The sequence below is a fragment of the Eptatretus burgeri genome, chromosome 10, assembly GCF_056783735.1.
Source record: "Eptatretus burgeri isolate ZD-2024b chromosome 10, Ebu_testis_v1, whole genome shotgun sequence".
Classification (NCBI taxonomy): Eukaryota; Metazoa; Chordata; class Myxini; order Myxiniformes; family Myxinidae; genus Eptatretus; species Eptatretus burgeri.
Window position 1 is genome coordinate 90288896 of NC_140970.1, and position 17596 is coordinate 90306491.

Here is a 17596-nt window from a genome sequence, read left to right on the forward strand (position 1 = left end):
CTCCTTGCTTGCACACCAGTTACCAGCTTGCATTGTTCACTTTGATTCTCTGCTGCTTGTGTGTTTGCGCACGTTTCCCCCTCCTTGTTCACCGTGTGCCATCCTATCCTCCTCCCTCCTCTCCGTGTTGCCCCCTTCTACCTGCAACTTCTGCTGCTGCTCTGGCAAAGGGAGGATTCAGACCAATCCAGGTAAACACCTCCTCACCATCCAGAAAGAGTTGGTCGTTGCATATATTGTGCTTGTGCTACAAAAGTCTAATGGCTTTGGTTATTGAGTCAAAATAAAATTATTCAAAGAAAGTCCAACAGAAATATCTATATCTATATATATATATATATATATATATATATATATATATATATATATATATATACACATACATATATATATATATATATATATATACACATACATATATATATATATATATATATATATATATATATATATATATATATATATATATATATATATATATATATATATATATATATATTCAGTGGGGAGAACAAGTATTTGATACACTGCTGATTTTGCAGGTTTTCCAACTTGCAAAGCACGTAGAGGTCTGCAATTTTTATCATAGGTACACTTCAACTGTGAAAGATGGAATCCAAAACAAAAATCCTGAAAATCACATTGTATGATTTTTAAATAATTAATTTGCATTTTATTGCATGAAATAAGTATTTGATACATCAGAAAAACAGAACTTAACATTTGGTACAGAAACCTTTGTTTGCAATTACAGAGATCAGACATTTCCTATAGTTCTTAACCAGGTTTGCACAGACTGCAGCAGGGATTTTGGCCCACTCCTCCATACAGATCCTTCAGGTTTCGGGGCTGTCACTGGGCAACACAGACTTTCAGCTCCCTCCAAAGATTTTCTATTGGGTTCAGGTCTGGAGACTGGCTAGGCCACTCCAGGACCTTGACATGCTTCTTACGGAGCCACTCCTTAGTTGCCCTGGATGTGTGTTTCGGGTCGTTGTCATGCTGGAAGACCCAGCCACGCCCCATCTTCAATGCTCTTGTTGAGCGAAGGAGGTTGTTGGCCAAGATCTCGCGATACATGGCCCAATCCATCCTCCCCTCAATACGGTGCAGTCGTCCTGTCCCCTTTGCAGAAAAGCATCCCCAAAGAATGATGTTTCCACCTCCATGCTTCACGGTTGGGATGGTGTTCTTGGGGTTGTACTCATCCTTCTTCTTCCTATAAACACGGCGAGTGGAGTTTAAACCAAAAAGTTCTATTTTGGTCTCATCAGACCACATGACCTTCTCCCATTCCTCCTCTGGATCATCCAGATGGTCATTGGCAAACTTCAGACGGGCATGGACATGCGCTGGCTTGAGCAGATGGACCTTGCGTGCGCTGCAGGATTTTAATCCATGACGGCGTAGTGTGTTACTTATGGTTTTCTTTGATACTGTGGTCCCAGCTCTCTTCAGGTCATTGACCAGGTCCTGCCGTGTAGTTCTGGGCTGATCCCTCACCTTTCTCATGATCATTGAGGCTCCACGAGGTGAGATCTTGCATGGAGCCCCAGACCGAGGGAGATTGACTGTTATCTTAAACTTCTTCCATTTTCTAATAATTGCGCCAACAGTTGTTGCCTTGTCACAGAGCTTCTTGCCAATTATCCCGTCACCCATCCCAGCCTTGTGCAAGTCCACAATTTTATCCTTGATGTCCTTCGACAGCTCTCTGGTCTTGCCCATTGTGGAGAGGTTGGAGTCTGATTGATTGAGTGTGGACAGCTGTGTTTTATGCAGATAACGAGTTCAAACAGGTGCAGTTAATACAGGTAATGAGTGGAGAATGGGAGGGCTTCTTAAAGACAAAACTAACAGGTCTGTGAGAGCCGGAATTCTTACTGGTTGGTAGGTGATCAAATACTTATTTCATGCAATAAAATGCAAATTAATTATTTAAAAATCATACAATGTGATTTTCAGGATTTTTGTTTTAGATTCCGTCTTTCACAGTTGAAGTGTACCTATGATTAAAAATTAAAATCGGATTTACTTGAATCTCGATTTAGCACGATCCTGTTTTTTTCACGATGACATTTTATGGACCTCAAAGATCGCATTGTAACAGGGCCACACTGTCGTTTATTATCATTATGAAGTATTAAGTACTGTACAGTGTACATAATTTTATACGAGGCTATATCACTCGGCGATAGGAATTTTTCAGTTACATTTTTTTTTTCAGAGCTAGCAGATCCGTCGTATATGCGATCCGTCGTTGCCCGGAACGTCGTTAAGCGGCGCATGACTGTATATATATATATATATGTATATATATATATATATATATATATATATATATATATATATATATATATATATATATATATATATATACATACATACATACATTGTTACGGCTGTGGAAATTCGCAATACACCATAAAGGGTCCTCAGATCAGTTATGACACTAAGTTCATGTGTAGTTAGTCAACACCTGTTGTTTAGAGGGATATATGTGTGATTCATCCGGGCTGCGACGCTTTGAGTTAGCCATTTTTCTTTCTCTATCCTTATTTTGGATCCAACAACCTCAAACCAACCAACGACAACGGCAAAAAAGAAACTTGCGCTCGTGCGCGGGTTTGCGCACCCCTCTGCGGTGCCAAAGCTGGCACGGGAAGGGGGGCAGGACAGCTCCCTCCCCATTGGTGGAGGCCCGGCGTGAGGCGGTCGGAGTGGGGGCACGCCCCGCCTTCGAGAGCCTTCTGGAAACGCCTCGAAGGGAGGTGGAGCCGCGAACGGGGCGGAGCCCCACGCGGCAAAGGGCGGAGGCCCGCCTTACAAAAGGCAAACGGACGTGAGGCTCACCCCCTCTCTGATCGTGGCTCATGTTGGCTGTCGCTCTCTCTCTCTGATCGTGGCTCTTGGTGGTAGCGCTCTCTCTGATCGTGGCTCATGTTGGGTGTAGCTCTCTCCGAAAAAGGACCACCTCTCTCTCCAAAAAGGCTCGATCTCTCTCGTTCTCTCTCCAAAAAGGCTCGCTCTCTCTCCCTCGGTCTCGCTCTCCAAAGCGCTCCCTTCCTCCTCTCTCGTTCCCGCGCTCGTGGCCCGCGCGGCCTGTTGGTGGAGACGCGGACGGGAGGCGCCGCAGTGCGACCTGTGGTGGACATGCGCGTCCGGACGAGGGGTGCCGGAGAGGGTTCGCCAGCCGCGTGGGAGGCCGGAACCAGGCGTGACCGCGCTGACGGTAGTAGGAGAGGAGGACTTTACGGTCCATGAGGGAAGTCACTTCTTTTCTTTTGTTTTCGGGCTTTTGTATGTGTGTTTGTGGCGCCAGTCTTGCAAAGTAAAACCTGTACAAGTGACTGTGCTGTAAATAATTGCCTTTTATTCGGTCATAGTGCTTTCCTTTGTTCCTATTTTCCTGCTTCTGTTCCTATTTGCCTGCTTACGTGTGTGAAATAAAAGTGCTTGCTTGTTGAACTGTTTCCCGTTTCGCTTCGCCCTTTCCTTTGTTGAATCTCCATCTTGCATCACGTAAGGTATTGATAGTGGGTTTAAAACACCCGGTAACTAATCTGAACCGTCGAGGTCGACGACAGCTCCGATCGGTTATCCCTGCAGCACGGAACGAGCCGCTTAAGCGGTTCGTGTCCGGAGTCGACCTGCGGCGTGGTACAACTCCTCGGTACGCTACCCGCGCGGGTACTTAGGTATATCGACATTCGGCGATTCACCCTATTTCGCGTGGGTAGAATGCGGACTGGGTTGTGGTGAGGTTAAACCCCCACCCGTGACTGGCTCCTGGCGGTAGTTCCAGGAAGGTCACGACTGAATTGTCCGTCCGGTGGGCGACGTGTCGCGACTGGAGTTACGTGGTGGATTGCACGCCGGCGGGCGGAAATTCGTAACACTGGTGTCAGGAGTGGGATACAAGCTCTCCAGTCTCCAAGCTAAATTCACAGGGATCGGACCAGGGGTGTGCGAGGCGACCGCCCCCCTCCCCCCCCCCCGTTCACCCCAAATTACGAGCAGGCTAAATTAATCGCTTTCGAGAAATAAGATGGAGTCTCAAGGCGAGCGGGTGCCGGGGGTATTAGAAATGCATAAGTGTAGAAATGTTGGATCCATGACCCAGGACGGGACTTGTAATTACAATCCGTGGGGAAGCTCAACCCAATATTCTGAGCACGAACTTTACCGGCAAACTGAGTCGCATAATGGCGGCGCGATCGCACCTCAGCGCAGCACGGAGCGAGCGGCTATTTATGGCGCGGCGAATGGTGCGACACGAGGCGAGCGCTCCCAAGAACCGTTTCAAACCATGTGGGCATGTCAGGCGAGGTCAAGCGTGCCTACGCTGGACATTGTCGGGCTTCAGAAACAATTAAAGGAAAAATGGACAACAAAGCAAGAGGAGCAAAAACGGAAACACAATTTGGAAGTAAAGCAACTGGAGGAGGAGGTAAAAATAGGACAGGAATATCAGGAACACCTAAAGAAAAAGGCATGGTTGGAGTATGCAGAGATGATCAGGAAAAGGGAAGAGATGAGAGAGGAAAGGGATGCGGTGTGCAAGGAAAGGGAGGAAGAGAGAAAGAAAAAATGGAAAAAAACTTCTGAGTTACTGGAACACGAAACCAAAGAGAGGGAACTACAAAACGAGCTGAGGATGTTGAGAAAGGAGAGAACAAGAACGGAGAATGAAACGTTAAGGAACCACACTGTACAGATCGAACAGCTGGAAGTGAAGGCCAGATTGCAGAATGAGGAACGAGAGAGACAGTGGAATAAAAAATACAAAGAACAAGGAATGAGACAGGAGAAAGAAATCAGTCAGTTGAAAGAAATGATGAGATTGCAGAATGAGATGCAAGAAAGAGTAATGAAGGAAGAACGAATGAAGCAGGAAGGAGAAATCAGGAAATTGAAGGACAGAGATTGGAGAGGGGAAGAACGAGAGGAACAATGGGATAGAAAACAAAAGGAACATGAAGCCGAGGTTGACCAATTGGAAGAAAAGGCGAGGCTGGAGTGCGAGGAGATAGACAAAGAACAGCGAATGAAACACAAAAGGGAAATTAGCCAAATGAAGAAAACCACGAAACTGGAGAAGGAAGGACAGGAGAGGAAACAAGGAAGAGTAGAGAGAGAACAGCGAATGAAACACAGGAAGGAAATGAGCCAATTGAAAGAAACGATGAGATTGGAAAATGAGGGGCAGGAGAAACTGTGGGGTAGAAAACAAGAACAATGTGAGTTTGAAATTGAACAACTAAAACGGGGAACAAGATTGTAGTCCAGGGAGATTGAAAAACTCCGGAGGGACAACGAAGAACTCAGGAAGTTCCGAGAGGAGGAACGACTCAGAAGGAGCCAGGAAGTAGAACAACGCAATAAGGTGGGATGTGTGACAGCACCACAAGGAGCAATGTCGGTGGTGCAGGACTTGATCGACGCCACTCGTCGGATGAAGGAACAGTTAGGACCAACCCTAATAAAGGAGACACAAATAAAAATGGAGAAGAGGGAAGCAACAGAGAGAAAGAAGGAAGTAGAAGTATTGCCAGAGACATGGGAGATCGACCGAGTTGAGAATGAATTAAATAAAACTAAGGAGGAAGCAGAGATGAGGATCCAGGAAGAAACTAATAGACACGGAGGCAACAGAAATAAAATGTATAGAGACTCGGGAGATAGAAAAACTAGAGGAGAGACTGCACGATAAGGATGGGGTTGGGGACGAGCACACACACACAAAGTTAGTGGAGGATAATGTGGGGGAGCTGGCAGAACGTGTGGGGACCCGGTGCGAGCAGCTGGATAGCCTCCTTCGGGAATGGAGGGAGACGCTGTTCTCCCTTGAAGCGAGTCACGACCAGGTGGGTTCGGTCGTGCCGGGCGGAGTCGAGGGGGCGAGTGCTGTGGACAGGTGCACATGCAGCTTGGGGGGTATAGAGGCCCCGGGAACCCTTGTGGGGACACGAATCCCCAGTGTGGTTGTGCAGGTGTGTGTGTTTGTGAGTGCGCGGAGATGCGTGCTTTCGAGCACGCATGGTGTGAGTGAGACCCCCTGTGCAAGTGAAAGGTTGGGTGTGAGTGAGAGGGTCCGTGTGAGAGAGACAGTGTGTGTAAGGTCCCTGTATGTGAGGGAGATGACGGTCGGCATGTGGGAGCACGCAGCCGCGTCTCCCGGTGTGAGTGTGATGGAGTGGAGTCTGAGCGTCGTAACACGCAGGTGTGCGTGGGTCGAATGGCGACGACGACGGCGACAGAGAGACAAGGGCCTTGTAGTGGCCGTAGCTGCATTGGGGACTGTGCCGGGTTTGCACGGCGGCGAGCGCGAGGTCCGTGCTGTGGTACGCACGAGGCCGCCACATGCGCGCTTGCGGGAGTGAAACCCGGTCCGGAAACGCCAGCGGTGAATTTTGCCGATCCCGTGGACGGACAAAAGCTAGGCTAGGACAACGGATTTGGACCGGATGGGTTCTCCACGCGGGAGTGTGTGTGAAGCTCTATGTGGCCTGTGCAGTGTGTTCTGTTCGCAGAGCGCACGACACAGGTCATGGACGGGCAGAGCACATGTGTTCGTGTGGAGAACCCCTCGAGACGCGAGGCTTGTTTTTTTTTTTAATGCGCAGAGTGGCGTCATGGCTGCGTGTATGGTTGGAATCTGGCAGGAGGGTGAATTCCTGCCGGATAGTACCGTCCAAGAGGGACGAGGGACTCAAACAGCTGCCATGACGTCACGGGCAAGGTGCAAGGTGCGCGAGCTGCGAGTTGCCGCGCTGGTGCTGCGCAATTTAAAAAAAAAAAAGCAAGCCTCGCTTCGGGTGAACAGGATTCCCGGCCAAGGGGTGGAAGACCCCCCCCCTCCTGCCTGGGCACAGGATACCACTAGTTAGGGGGAAGGGTTAGTGATAGCTAGACCTGCGTCATGGGGCAGGGGTAAGTCCTCATGGGGCCCGTGGAATGGATTAGTTAGAGGGATTGTAGTTCAGATTTAGGTTGGGAAAATGGATTTTTTTATGGATTTGAGGACAGTGACAGACTGTGGATGCGTAGAGGGGACGTAGCTTAGCTACGTCGGTTAAAAGGATCGTGCTGTATGGTAAGGGACGACGTCGGAGCACGAGTTAATTAGGGGATGTAGTGAGCAGGATGGCAGGATTCAGCGATGGAATGTGAGTTGAAGAGCGGAAATGTACTTGTTGGGTGAGTGAGGCCAGCAGGTCTGTGTGCATGGAGCGAATGGGGAATGCATGGTGCGATGAGTGATTGGGGGAGGAGTGATTCCCACCCAAGGGACCCCGGGGTCAGTTAAATTGACAAAATGGAATAGTTTTGTTGTTGGTGGGGAAGTAGGCTCGAAACCCGTTTGGAGGGGTGCAGGAGCCCTGTTGACGGGCTGGGAGCGTGGCTGCGAAAGGTGAGCATCGCTGAGTGGGTACCCCGGGCACCGGGCTCGTCGGCCGCGGTAGGCCAAGGGCCCATGGGGGGCCGGGATAGCGGAGTGGCCACGGGTGCGCCCTCGGGTGGTTCACAATATAATGGTATAAGTAAAAGTTTTCCAAATTTTGCCAGATCGCATTTTGAACATCTGTACCAAAAATTGAGCCAATAGGACACCCGTAAAGGGTGGCACACTTTTTCACAATTTTTATTGCTCAACCTAAGAATGCGTAACTTTCGCAGGAAACAGAAACTTGAACGATATAAAGATAAGTATGGTCATTAATAATTATCTTTCCCTGTACTTATACTAAATGAGTAAGAACATTAGAAGAGTTCAAACACTATATTCGCTGTATGATGACTTTGTTCTCTTTGATACTTTATCTCTGTGTCCTTGCACAACACGGAGCAAAAATTGATTTTGGTCTTCGTTTCGCACAGATTGTTGACAGCGTTTGATAAGGGCAATGCCTCTCTCTGCGCTGTCTTTGATGACCTTCAAGGAATGAACTTTTTGACGCAGATTCTCATCTGTGAGAATGGACCTCACATCATCAGGGTTACTTCTGCCATCAATTTGGCCTTCAGTGAGAACCTCAAAGAAGTGGATTGAGCGGCGAGTGACGAGGCTAGAGATGGTAGCTGTACTGCTCTTGCGTAAGAAAGACTGCATCAAGTCTTGAGCATCTTCCCAGGGCCTCTTTCAAGAATTCTCAGCATTGTCTCCTTTTCTTCAGCGTCAATGCGAGCATCAAAAAATGCCAGGGTGACGAGATCTTCCGACAGATACCACAAATGTCGTCCAATGCTGTTCAATGCAGCATCTGCAATGGTTTTATCCGGATACAGATGCAAACTCTGGATCAAGTCCAAATCATTCTTTGGAGCATGTGTTGCCAGGGAAGACTCATGCCAATACATTCTGTAGATGAAACAGACAAAGTTGGTAACTTTCCTCACTGATCGCTTCTGCTTCAATGTCAGTCTCGTGTGGGCCTCAAATAAAGTTATTTTGATGCAGTAAAGTAAGCGAACTCTTCGTCTGAACCATCTTCAGAGGCTGTTGATGAATCTTGTCCAACTTCTTCCCTCAATCGAGATAGCGTGCAAGTACTTCGGATACACTTCTGTTTTGCCATTGTTTCTGCACTGTGTTCAGCTCTTGCGTTTCTCTCAGCTTCTCTTGCCCTCTTTCTCTTATCCTTCCCTTGCTGAAGCTTGTCTACACATCCAAAAGAGCATGACATCGGGTCTTCTCTTTGGCGCCTTCGAAATTCTTTGTCTTCTTCAGGGATCTTCAGGTCGAATATGTTTGCTGCAGCAATATCGAAGAGGTCCTGAAGATCCCCCAGCCAAGTTTCATGACGTAAAAGAGCTCCATCCGTCTCTCTATATTTCTCTTTTATTAGTTTCTTGTACTCCGCATACAGATTCTTGATCTTTTTTCGAAGATTGGCATCCGTCATTGTCGGTAAACTGGCTCTATCCCATATCTTCTTTACTTCATCCATTGTTGCTGTTGTGGCCTTTGATAATGCCTTCCCCTCTTCAATATGATAGAGGAGGTGGAGTAGCATTTGCTCCTTTGAGGGAAGGCGAGCTCCTAAAATGGAAGGTAGAGGGGGCTTCTCGAGCAAGTTACATTTCTTTCTTGATGCCATTATTCCTGAAAATAGAAAGAAACGTCAACATTGTGAAAAAGTGTGCCACCCCTAAATGTGCAGCAATTGACTCCATTTTTGGTACAGATGCTTGCAATGCCAATTGGAACAAGACAAAAAGCGATCTGGCAAAATTTTGTGTAAATAAATTTTGTGAAACACCCTAGTGCGCCGGCATGATGCGGGGGCCTGGGGCGCCATTAGCCGCGTGGGCAGTGCATTGGGCACGGGGACCCAGGGAAGGGGCCCGGGGCGCCAGCCTGCCACGTGAGCGTTTCAGGGGAGTTGCCAGGAAGGGCACTCCCCGGTGTTTAGGGAGCTGGTAGGCTCGGAGGCAGTGTAGTGCCTGGGGTGCCATCATAGGAGAATCGACAGAGGGTAGTGCCTGCCAAGGGAGCCACGCGTCCCGGCTGTGAGAGGGCAAGGGAAGAAAATTGGGGGGCATGGCCCGAAATTGTGAGGACACCAACACAGGCGACGGGAATCTGGGTTGATAGAACCAGTAGATTAAGCGATAGGCGCTTGTTGAAAGCCCTGGGGTAGTTTAAGTGATAATGGTTAGGGTAGATTAGGAAGTGTACCCCTCCGCACCATCCATCCCTTCGCTCTCGTAGTGGACCGCTGGACCCACTTTGGGTTAGATCGCTGAAATCTGAGGATGCCATCCTGAGGCTTGAGTTAGGCCTCGACGCAGGACGCTAGCCCTCCCTCATTCCCCTCCGGGAAGGGAACGTAGGGGTTGGGACTAGGCTCGGTGACGAGATAGGTCAGCCGAACAAGGACGGTAAAGGGGGTTAGGGAACGAATTATAGTGGGGAAAGATAAAAATAAAAACAACAAAAAATAAGTTGGGGCTAAATTGGGTTTGTACAAATTAAGGGAGTGGGTATGGACAGTGACAGGCAAAGGCGATAGGTGGGAGGGAGACAGGTAGGTAGGTCCGAGCCCGCCTTCCGAGTGGCCAGCACCACCGCACTCCCTCCACCAACCTGCACTGCACGGCGAGAGGCTGGCCAACTTCATCGGCTGGCTGTGTTACTGCAAGGCCTGTGCCGGTCGATCGTCTGCCGGCTGTGTTTGCTACAGCGGCCTTGTTTTGCCATGCTTTGCCTGTCCACCTTTGCCATGCCATGCCTACTCTACTGTCCACGTTTACCAGCCCCCGTTCTGTTTTGCATTTGCACCCCCCCCCCCTTTGTTCATTCCATGTGCGCCAGGATCCGCGAGCAAGTTGCAAGGACTGTCCTGTTGGCATTCCACTATTGGTTATTTGTCTCCACTCGGTTTGATTGTGGACGGACGGACGTACGTACGGACGGACAGACTTCGAGACTGTTATTATTAGGTCATCTCTACTGAGATGATAGAGATGACCTAATAATAAATAAACAGAAGAAAAACAATAGGTTGCCCAGTACATTAGACTGGGTACCCGAATAAAATGAAATGAAATAAAATAACAAGAAAGTTGCCCAGATAGCTCAAATGCCAGAGCACTGGTACGGTTCACCAGCGTACCTGGGTTCGATTCCTAATCTGGTTGCGTAATTTTTCCACATATGCATATAATATAAATATTAATTTGACATGTTAACAGGTGCTCTGTCACGTGTCACATGCAGGATGTAACGTTTACTGCATTATAAAACAAATGCAACATATTAGAGAGTTGAGCTACAATGTATGTGTATCTTATGCAATACAGTTCCATATTTTGTATTGCTCTGACCACATTGCCAACACACAAATATAACTTACACAGCATGGCCAAAAGTATGTGGACACCTACACATCCAACATCTCATTCCAAAATCATGGGCATTCATATGGAGTTAGTCCCTCGTTTGCTGCGAAAACAGCATCCACTCTTGTGGGAAGGCTTTCCACTGGATGTTGGAACATTGCTGCAGGGATTTACTGACATTCAGCCACAAGAGCATTCGTGAGGTCAGTCACTGATGTTGGGCGATTCGGTCTGGCTTGTAGTCGGCGTTTCAATTTATACCAAAGGTGTTTGATGGTGTTGAGGTCAGAGCTCTGTGCAGGCCAGTCAAGTTCTTCTGCACCGATCTCGACAAACAATTTCTGTACGGACCTCACTTTGTGCACGGGGGCATTGTCATGCTGCAACAGAAAAGGACCTTCCCCAAACTGTTGCCACAAAGTTGGATCGTCTAGAATATCATTGTATGCTGTGGCGTTAAGATTTCCCTTCACTGGAACTGAGGGGCTGAGCCCGAACCATGAAAAACAGCCCCAGACCATTATTCCTCCTCCACCAAACTTTGCGTTTGGGCAGATAGCGTTCTCCTGGCATCCGCCAAACCCAGATTCGTCCGTCAGACTGCCAGATGGTGAAGCGTGATTCATCACTCCAGAGAATGCGTTTCCACTGCTCCAGAGTCCAATGGCGGTGAGCTTTACACCACGCCAGCCGACGCTTGGCATTGCACATGTTGATCTTCGGTTTGTGTGCAGTTGCTCGGCCATGGAAACCCATTTCATGAAGCTCTCGACGAACAGTGCTTGTGCTGACATTGCTTCCAGAGGCAGTTTGGAAGTAGGTAGTAAGTGTTGCAACCGATGACAGACGATTTTTCCACGCTATGCGCTTCAGCACTCTGCGGTCTCGTTCTGTGAGCTTGTGTGGCCTACCAGTTTGCGGCTGAGCTGTTGTTGCTCCTCGACGTTTCCACTTTACAATAACAGCAGTTACAGTTGACCGGGGAAGCTGTAGCAGGGCAGAAATTTGACGAACTGACTTGTTGGAAAGGTGGCATCCTATGACGGTGCCACGTTGAAAGTCACTGAGCTCTTCAGTATGGCCCAATCTACTGCCAATGTTTGTCTCTGGAGATTGCATGGCTGTGTGCTTGATTTTAGGCACCCGTCAGCAATGGGTGTGGCTGAAATAGCCGAATCCACTCACTAGAAGGGGTGTCCACATACTTTTGACCATGTAGTGGATCTGATGTACATTTTGCAAGTGTGTGCACGCCTCGGAAAGAGAAATGAGAAGAGAGAGAATTGGCGATCAAATTGTACAACCTTTGCCTATTCAATATATAGGTGGCCTCTTTTCAAACTTTCCAGGAGATCATGGAAAGGAAATTAAAAATGGTGTCCCAGGAATGCAAGGATGGTATACTCACTGTACTATAAACAGGAACCACAGTAGATACAGCCGATGCGTGGATTCGATCGTCTCTCGTCTGTGGAGAAGGACCCCTCGGGATTTGTCTGTTCGAGGAATAACAGTCAAGGAAGATGTAGCGAAAAAGTCCACCGTAAATAAACTACAGTTCAAAGTCACTGTCAAGCAGTTTTAACAGCAAAATTTTATATTCCTACAGTTTGGGTGTACAAATACTGTGCCAAGAAACAAACCAACTTGCAAAACAAAGTCGAAACAATGCTATTATTACCCTCCAATTTAGCATCTTTAGCCTTGTTAATTCAAAACAGCCACAGTGCATCAAAGGTGTGTCACTGGAAAGCAGACATTGGCAAGCAATGAAGAGAGATCGGTTTGGATCAGAACACAGCACTCGCTGCTCTACACCCTCAAATGGAACCACAAAGTCCATCCAAGAACTTTCCAGATGACAGATAAACTTTTGAAATCTCTCAAAATAAACCACGGTTCAAACTCACGTAGCAAACAAACAGTACAAAGAAGTGAATCGACCCATTACTCCTGCACAATTATGCCGTGTGCTAGGGTAGCCGAATGATGCAATTAAAAAGGTCGTCAAACTTCAATTGCACATCCACACCCAGGGTGAGTGAGTGGCATATGCTCCCAGAGTTGAGTGGTGTGACAAAATGGATGACTTGAAAACAAAGCAAAAGCTTTAGAGTCTTGCATAACAAGAGTACAGCATACAATCAGACAGAGTGTAAAGCAGGATGCCCCAATCTGCTATGTCTTGGTTGTGAAAAATCAACGATCCCATTTCACCAGGTTCGGTGGTATAATGGTTAGAGCATCCACTCTGGGTCTGGGAGGTTAGAGGTTTGACACTGGGCAAGTCACACCAAGGACTAAAAATGGTATGCACTGCTTGTTGCTCGGCAATTAAAAAAGAAAGTTTGGACAAACAAGCATAGGATGGCAACAGTTGCACAGGCTTCATGGGCCTGATGGCCTCTTTCTGTATTGAAGTTCCTTGTAATGGATTTTAATTTTTATAATACTTAAAAAAAAAAAGGTTCATTGGATGGCAGTAAGTAATAACCATTCCTTTCATGCTGTGAGGTGCATAGGGCTGCCGAGGCAATTTCATTTTGGCAAAGGAGTAGAGGGCTAGACGGATCGCCACTCCGATGCAGGATACTCTAATCTCATGGCTTATTACCCCAGTAAGCTGGTACTCATTTTGCCAACCTCAGAAGGATGACAGGCAGAGTCAAACCCACCTGGTGTTATTTCAATGGCACGACAGGGACTCAAACTCGGGACTCCAAAATCTCAAGCCAGCCACTTTAACCGTGAGGCCAACGACAAGCTTATTGGATTGCAGTACCCTGGTCAAATTCCTGCTCTATCATTGTGGCAAACCAACCAGTCTATTTCCTGTCAATAAACTACTCCAAATTCCTCGAGGAAGCCCTTTGGTTGAGTCATATTGGAGGAAAAAACACCAAAAAAAACGGCCTCACCACTCACTTCCTTCACAACACTTTACCCCTTGATAGTATTATCCACAGAAAAGTCCCCAAAACATTCAGATCAATTGGCTGCAGATGTCGGTGCGTAACATCTAAAAGCATACGGTTTGAAGTCCTTTCTAGGGAACGTCAGTGAGTGACATGAGAATGTGGTAAACATGGTTTGGTCGAATGGTTGAAATACATGGCGTCAAAATTAATTAAATTAACATTAAGGTTTCCCACTGATCGTATACACTCAATGTGTTCATGCATAAATGACTCCCAAAATGACACCAGTTTGTGTGCAACACTTTCACAGCACAAGTTACCGAGCCATCAGGCAGCGAAGCTTTCATTAATCAACTGCTCTTGCACTGTGAAGTGCCAGCAAAGTGTTTCTCAAAGGATCTAAAATGAATCCATGTCACCAGATAAAGAAAGTCAAGACGATTCAACGGATGATTCAAATCCCATTTTCCTACACATGGCATGCTGAACATAACTTTGTAGGTGAAGTTCAAATTTCTGAAAGTCATATTGCACACAAGCCAGCACTTTTTCAACATGAACTTTGTTTAGCAGGGTGCTTGAGATAAAATCGCAACCATGTAAAATTAAGGCTAACGGCAGAGATTTTACTGATAATGGATACAGTACAAGGAAAGGACAAGGGACATCAGCGTATACTTTTACATCAATAACAAGATTAGACGATTGACCAATCAATACATTATGAGGGGAAAAAAGTCAGGAGAGAAACGAGCTTTCAGCCACCCCACATCTTACCCCCCCCCCCACCAACAGACACCCCCATCCCATCCATAATCGAAAGGTGCTTGCAACTCGGAATGCATGTTTGCCCTTGTCGATGCAATTTCCAAGCAATCACACACTTACCGAAAGGTGAACTCACCGACGCAAAATGTAACAAAAATTGATGGTTCACTCATCATTTTGAAAAGTCATTAAAAAGAAAAACCTTTTGACCCCCTCCAACCGATATCTGGCATTTGAACCCCCAGAATCGGGGAGAAAGTGCTCAGACGGGCATGTCAAAACAAGCCAACGCAAAGCAACCTCGTGCAGCTCAAAGGAGACAATGTTCCCCTCTGCTTTCACACCGTGCACGTCATGCAAAAGTTGATGACTCGTTTCGCTGCATGACGGTGCGGACTTCAGGGAATTCAACTTGCAGTTGCACCGAAAAGGAATATGATCTTTGATGCGTTCGACTTGTTTTGCATAATGGATGGAAAAAAAAATCTTTGAACAGAGTGACCAGAGTAAAACAGGAATACACAGAAGCAGCTCAGCATATAATTGTGGAAGGAAGTAAAGGCATAGTTTAAATAAGTCACTATTCTTTGTTCAAAGTGTTTAATACAAATATTTGATATGACGTTCGTGCCAACTCGGTCAAGCAGCTACTCCAAAGTGCTCGCAAGTGGTAGTGCGATGGGATTTCTTTCAACCCCCTTTTTTGTTTTTCAAAAACAGAAGAAGACTAGAACAGGCACTCATAGAGCGCATACCTTCGCCGCCACTACTTTTTTGTTCTTGGTATGAGTGTGGGGAACTGGTTTCATATGAATGGTCTTATGACACAAACCACATATCTATAATGTCATGACCCCCCCCCCGACTTTCGGGGGCTACGGACTAAACAACAATCAACTCACGTTGTTTTGGCGAGTCTTCACTCGCAAGCTCGGTGAATACAACGTTTCAACAAGAGAAGGTAATCTCGTTTGATGCTGGTTTCATGCAAATCGAATAAGAATTGACTGAGTTATGCCGAAAACCGCATATTTTTCAAGGGCGTGACCCCCCCCGCCCCGACATTTTACCCCAACCGGTGACATGTGTTATGACGTCATTGTGTCACAAGATTGGGCATTAAATTCTGAACATTTTGGTGCTGGGTTCATGTAAAGCGGACAAGAATTGACCGCGTTATGGCAAAAACCGCATATTTTTCAAGGTCGTGACCCCCCTGACCTTTGACCCATAACCGGTAACAAGAGTATGGGCGTCATTGTGTCATATTGCATATCACAAGATGAGGCATTGAATTCTGAACATTTTGGCGTTAGTTGCATGCAAATTGAATAAAAATTGACCGTGTTATCGTAAAAAGACGATTTTGACCTTTTCGTGACCTTGACCGTTGACCCGAACGATCCCAAAATCTAATCGAATGCTTCCTGGCTAATAACCAATCATCCCACCAAATTTCATGCAATTCGGTTTAATACTTTTTGAGTTATACGAATCACAAGATTACAAATAAAACATAACCTTTCGCAGAATGCGAAGGTAATAAATAAATAAATAAATAAATACACGGCGACCAAAACATAACCTTTCGCAGAATGCGAAGGTAATAATTCTCATTGCTGTTGAGTTACACACTTGTAAAATACAGCTGACATCATCTTCAGTATGTGATATTGTTACGAATCTGGAAGCCATTTGCACATAAACAGACAACAGTCCCTAAGCTTAATTATTTCAATAAGTATATTTATAGTTAGAGTCCTCCCTATGTCCAAAGGGAATTAGATGTGTGCGCTGCGAAGTTTCTTTCTAGTTATATTTTTGCAATACCCAACGCCAACAAATCAATCTTTCACTTCTTCGCACCATCGACGCCATTGACGTGCGTTCGACCACGGACGTGGGCAGAGGTTTCCTCACCTCAGAACACCGACTCCTCCCAGGAAAGGAGGGGGTTCCCCCCTGTCCAATCAGAGGGGGACATATATCACCCCACGAAACCTTGTCCAATCAGGGCAAAGATTACCTCAGAGGACCGATCACCCCACCCCGCCCAGGGGAGGAATAAGAATCGCCAAGCCCCCCCTTGGTGCTCGCTGGAGTTGGGTTGGAAGTTTCGGAGAAGAAAGGGGTCTCCATTGCTCTTGGTGTGCGTCGGTGGTCGTCGTTTCCGTGTCTCAAGCTGGTCCTCTGACTATTCCACAGCCATCGACTTCTATCTCTCATTTTGTCGAGCAATAACCCGGAGTCTGAGCCGGGAATCTCCACTGACCCTCTATGAGGAGCGACCCTGGCCCCCCGCATGGACCCTGCTATACCGTGTCTGGGCTCGCCGACGACCCCGAGTTTCACACCTGCAGTCGCGGGCCAAACCGCACGAGGTGGCCAGGTACCGACCAAACTCTGACCTCCAGCCTGTCTATCCCCTTGGCTGCGAGGGTCGAAATAAAGATAATCCGGGTCCATTTATTTTGGTGTGTGTGTCTGTGGTGGCACCATCCTATCAGTAGAAATTGTATAAGTGTTGATTGCTCATTGTACATTGCCTGTATATTCGGAATAAGTCTACACTGTCTTATTCGTGTAAATAAATAACTGTTAAATGTTCCAGTTCCTTGCCTGTCGTTTCTACCATCGACTCAGCACGGTGCGGGCTTGAGAGTTATGGAGGTCGTTTGTGCCATAAGTTGTTATTTGGACCGGCGCGGTTTTGGTAATTCCCGCTCGGTTACACCGGATCCGAGTCGGTAACAGCAACTTGGTTCGGACAAAGTCGGCCGAGGGTGTGGCTTCCCCGGTAGCTAGACTGCGTGATTATTTAGGTATATTGGAGATTGAGACAATTAACCCTACGCCACGCGGTCGAAATATTGGCGTGCACGGTCTGCTAAGGAACCCATGACCTTCGGAGTTATCCGAAGGCTACGACCTTCAATTCCGGGTGTTCGGTGGGAGACGGCCCTATTGCGCCGTCCAGCGGTCGTTCCTCGCCACCGACCCCCGGCCCACAACAATATAACCAATTTATTTTACGTACAAATGCAACACGGTTAAAAAAATTTAAA

At 47.0% G+C, this 17596-nt stretch overlaps 1 protein-coding gene across 6 annotated transcripts in view; it reads right to left on the reverse strand.

Moving 5' to 3' along the window:
- Positions 1-17596, reverse strand: part of LOC147019085 (eukaryotic translation initiation factor 4 gamma 3-like) — a 211594-nt gene that overhangs the window by 154685 nt on the left and 39313 nt on the right. For all 6 annotated transcript variants that reach the window (XM_085899332.1, XM_085899330.1, XM_085899331.1 and 3 more), the window contains exon 3: positions 12254-12341. In XM_085899332.1, the coding sequence (XP_085755458.1) occupies positions 12254-12341 (88 nt within the window). The remainder of the gene's footprint in view (positions 1-12253; positions 12342-17596) is intronic.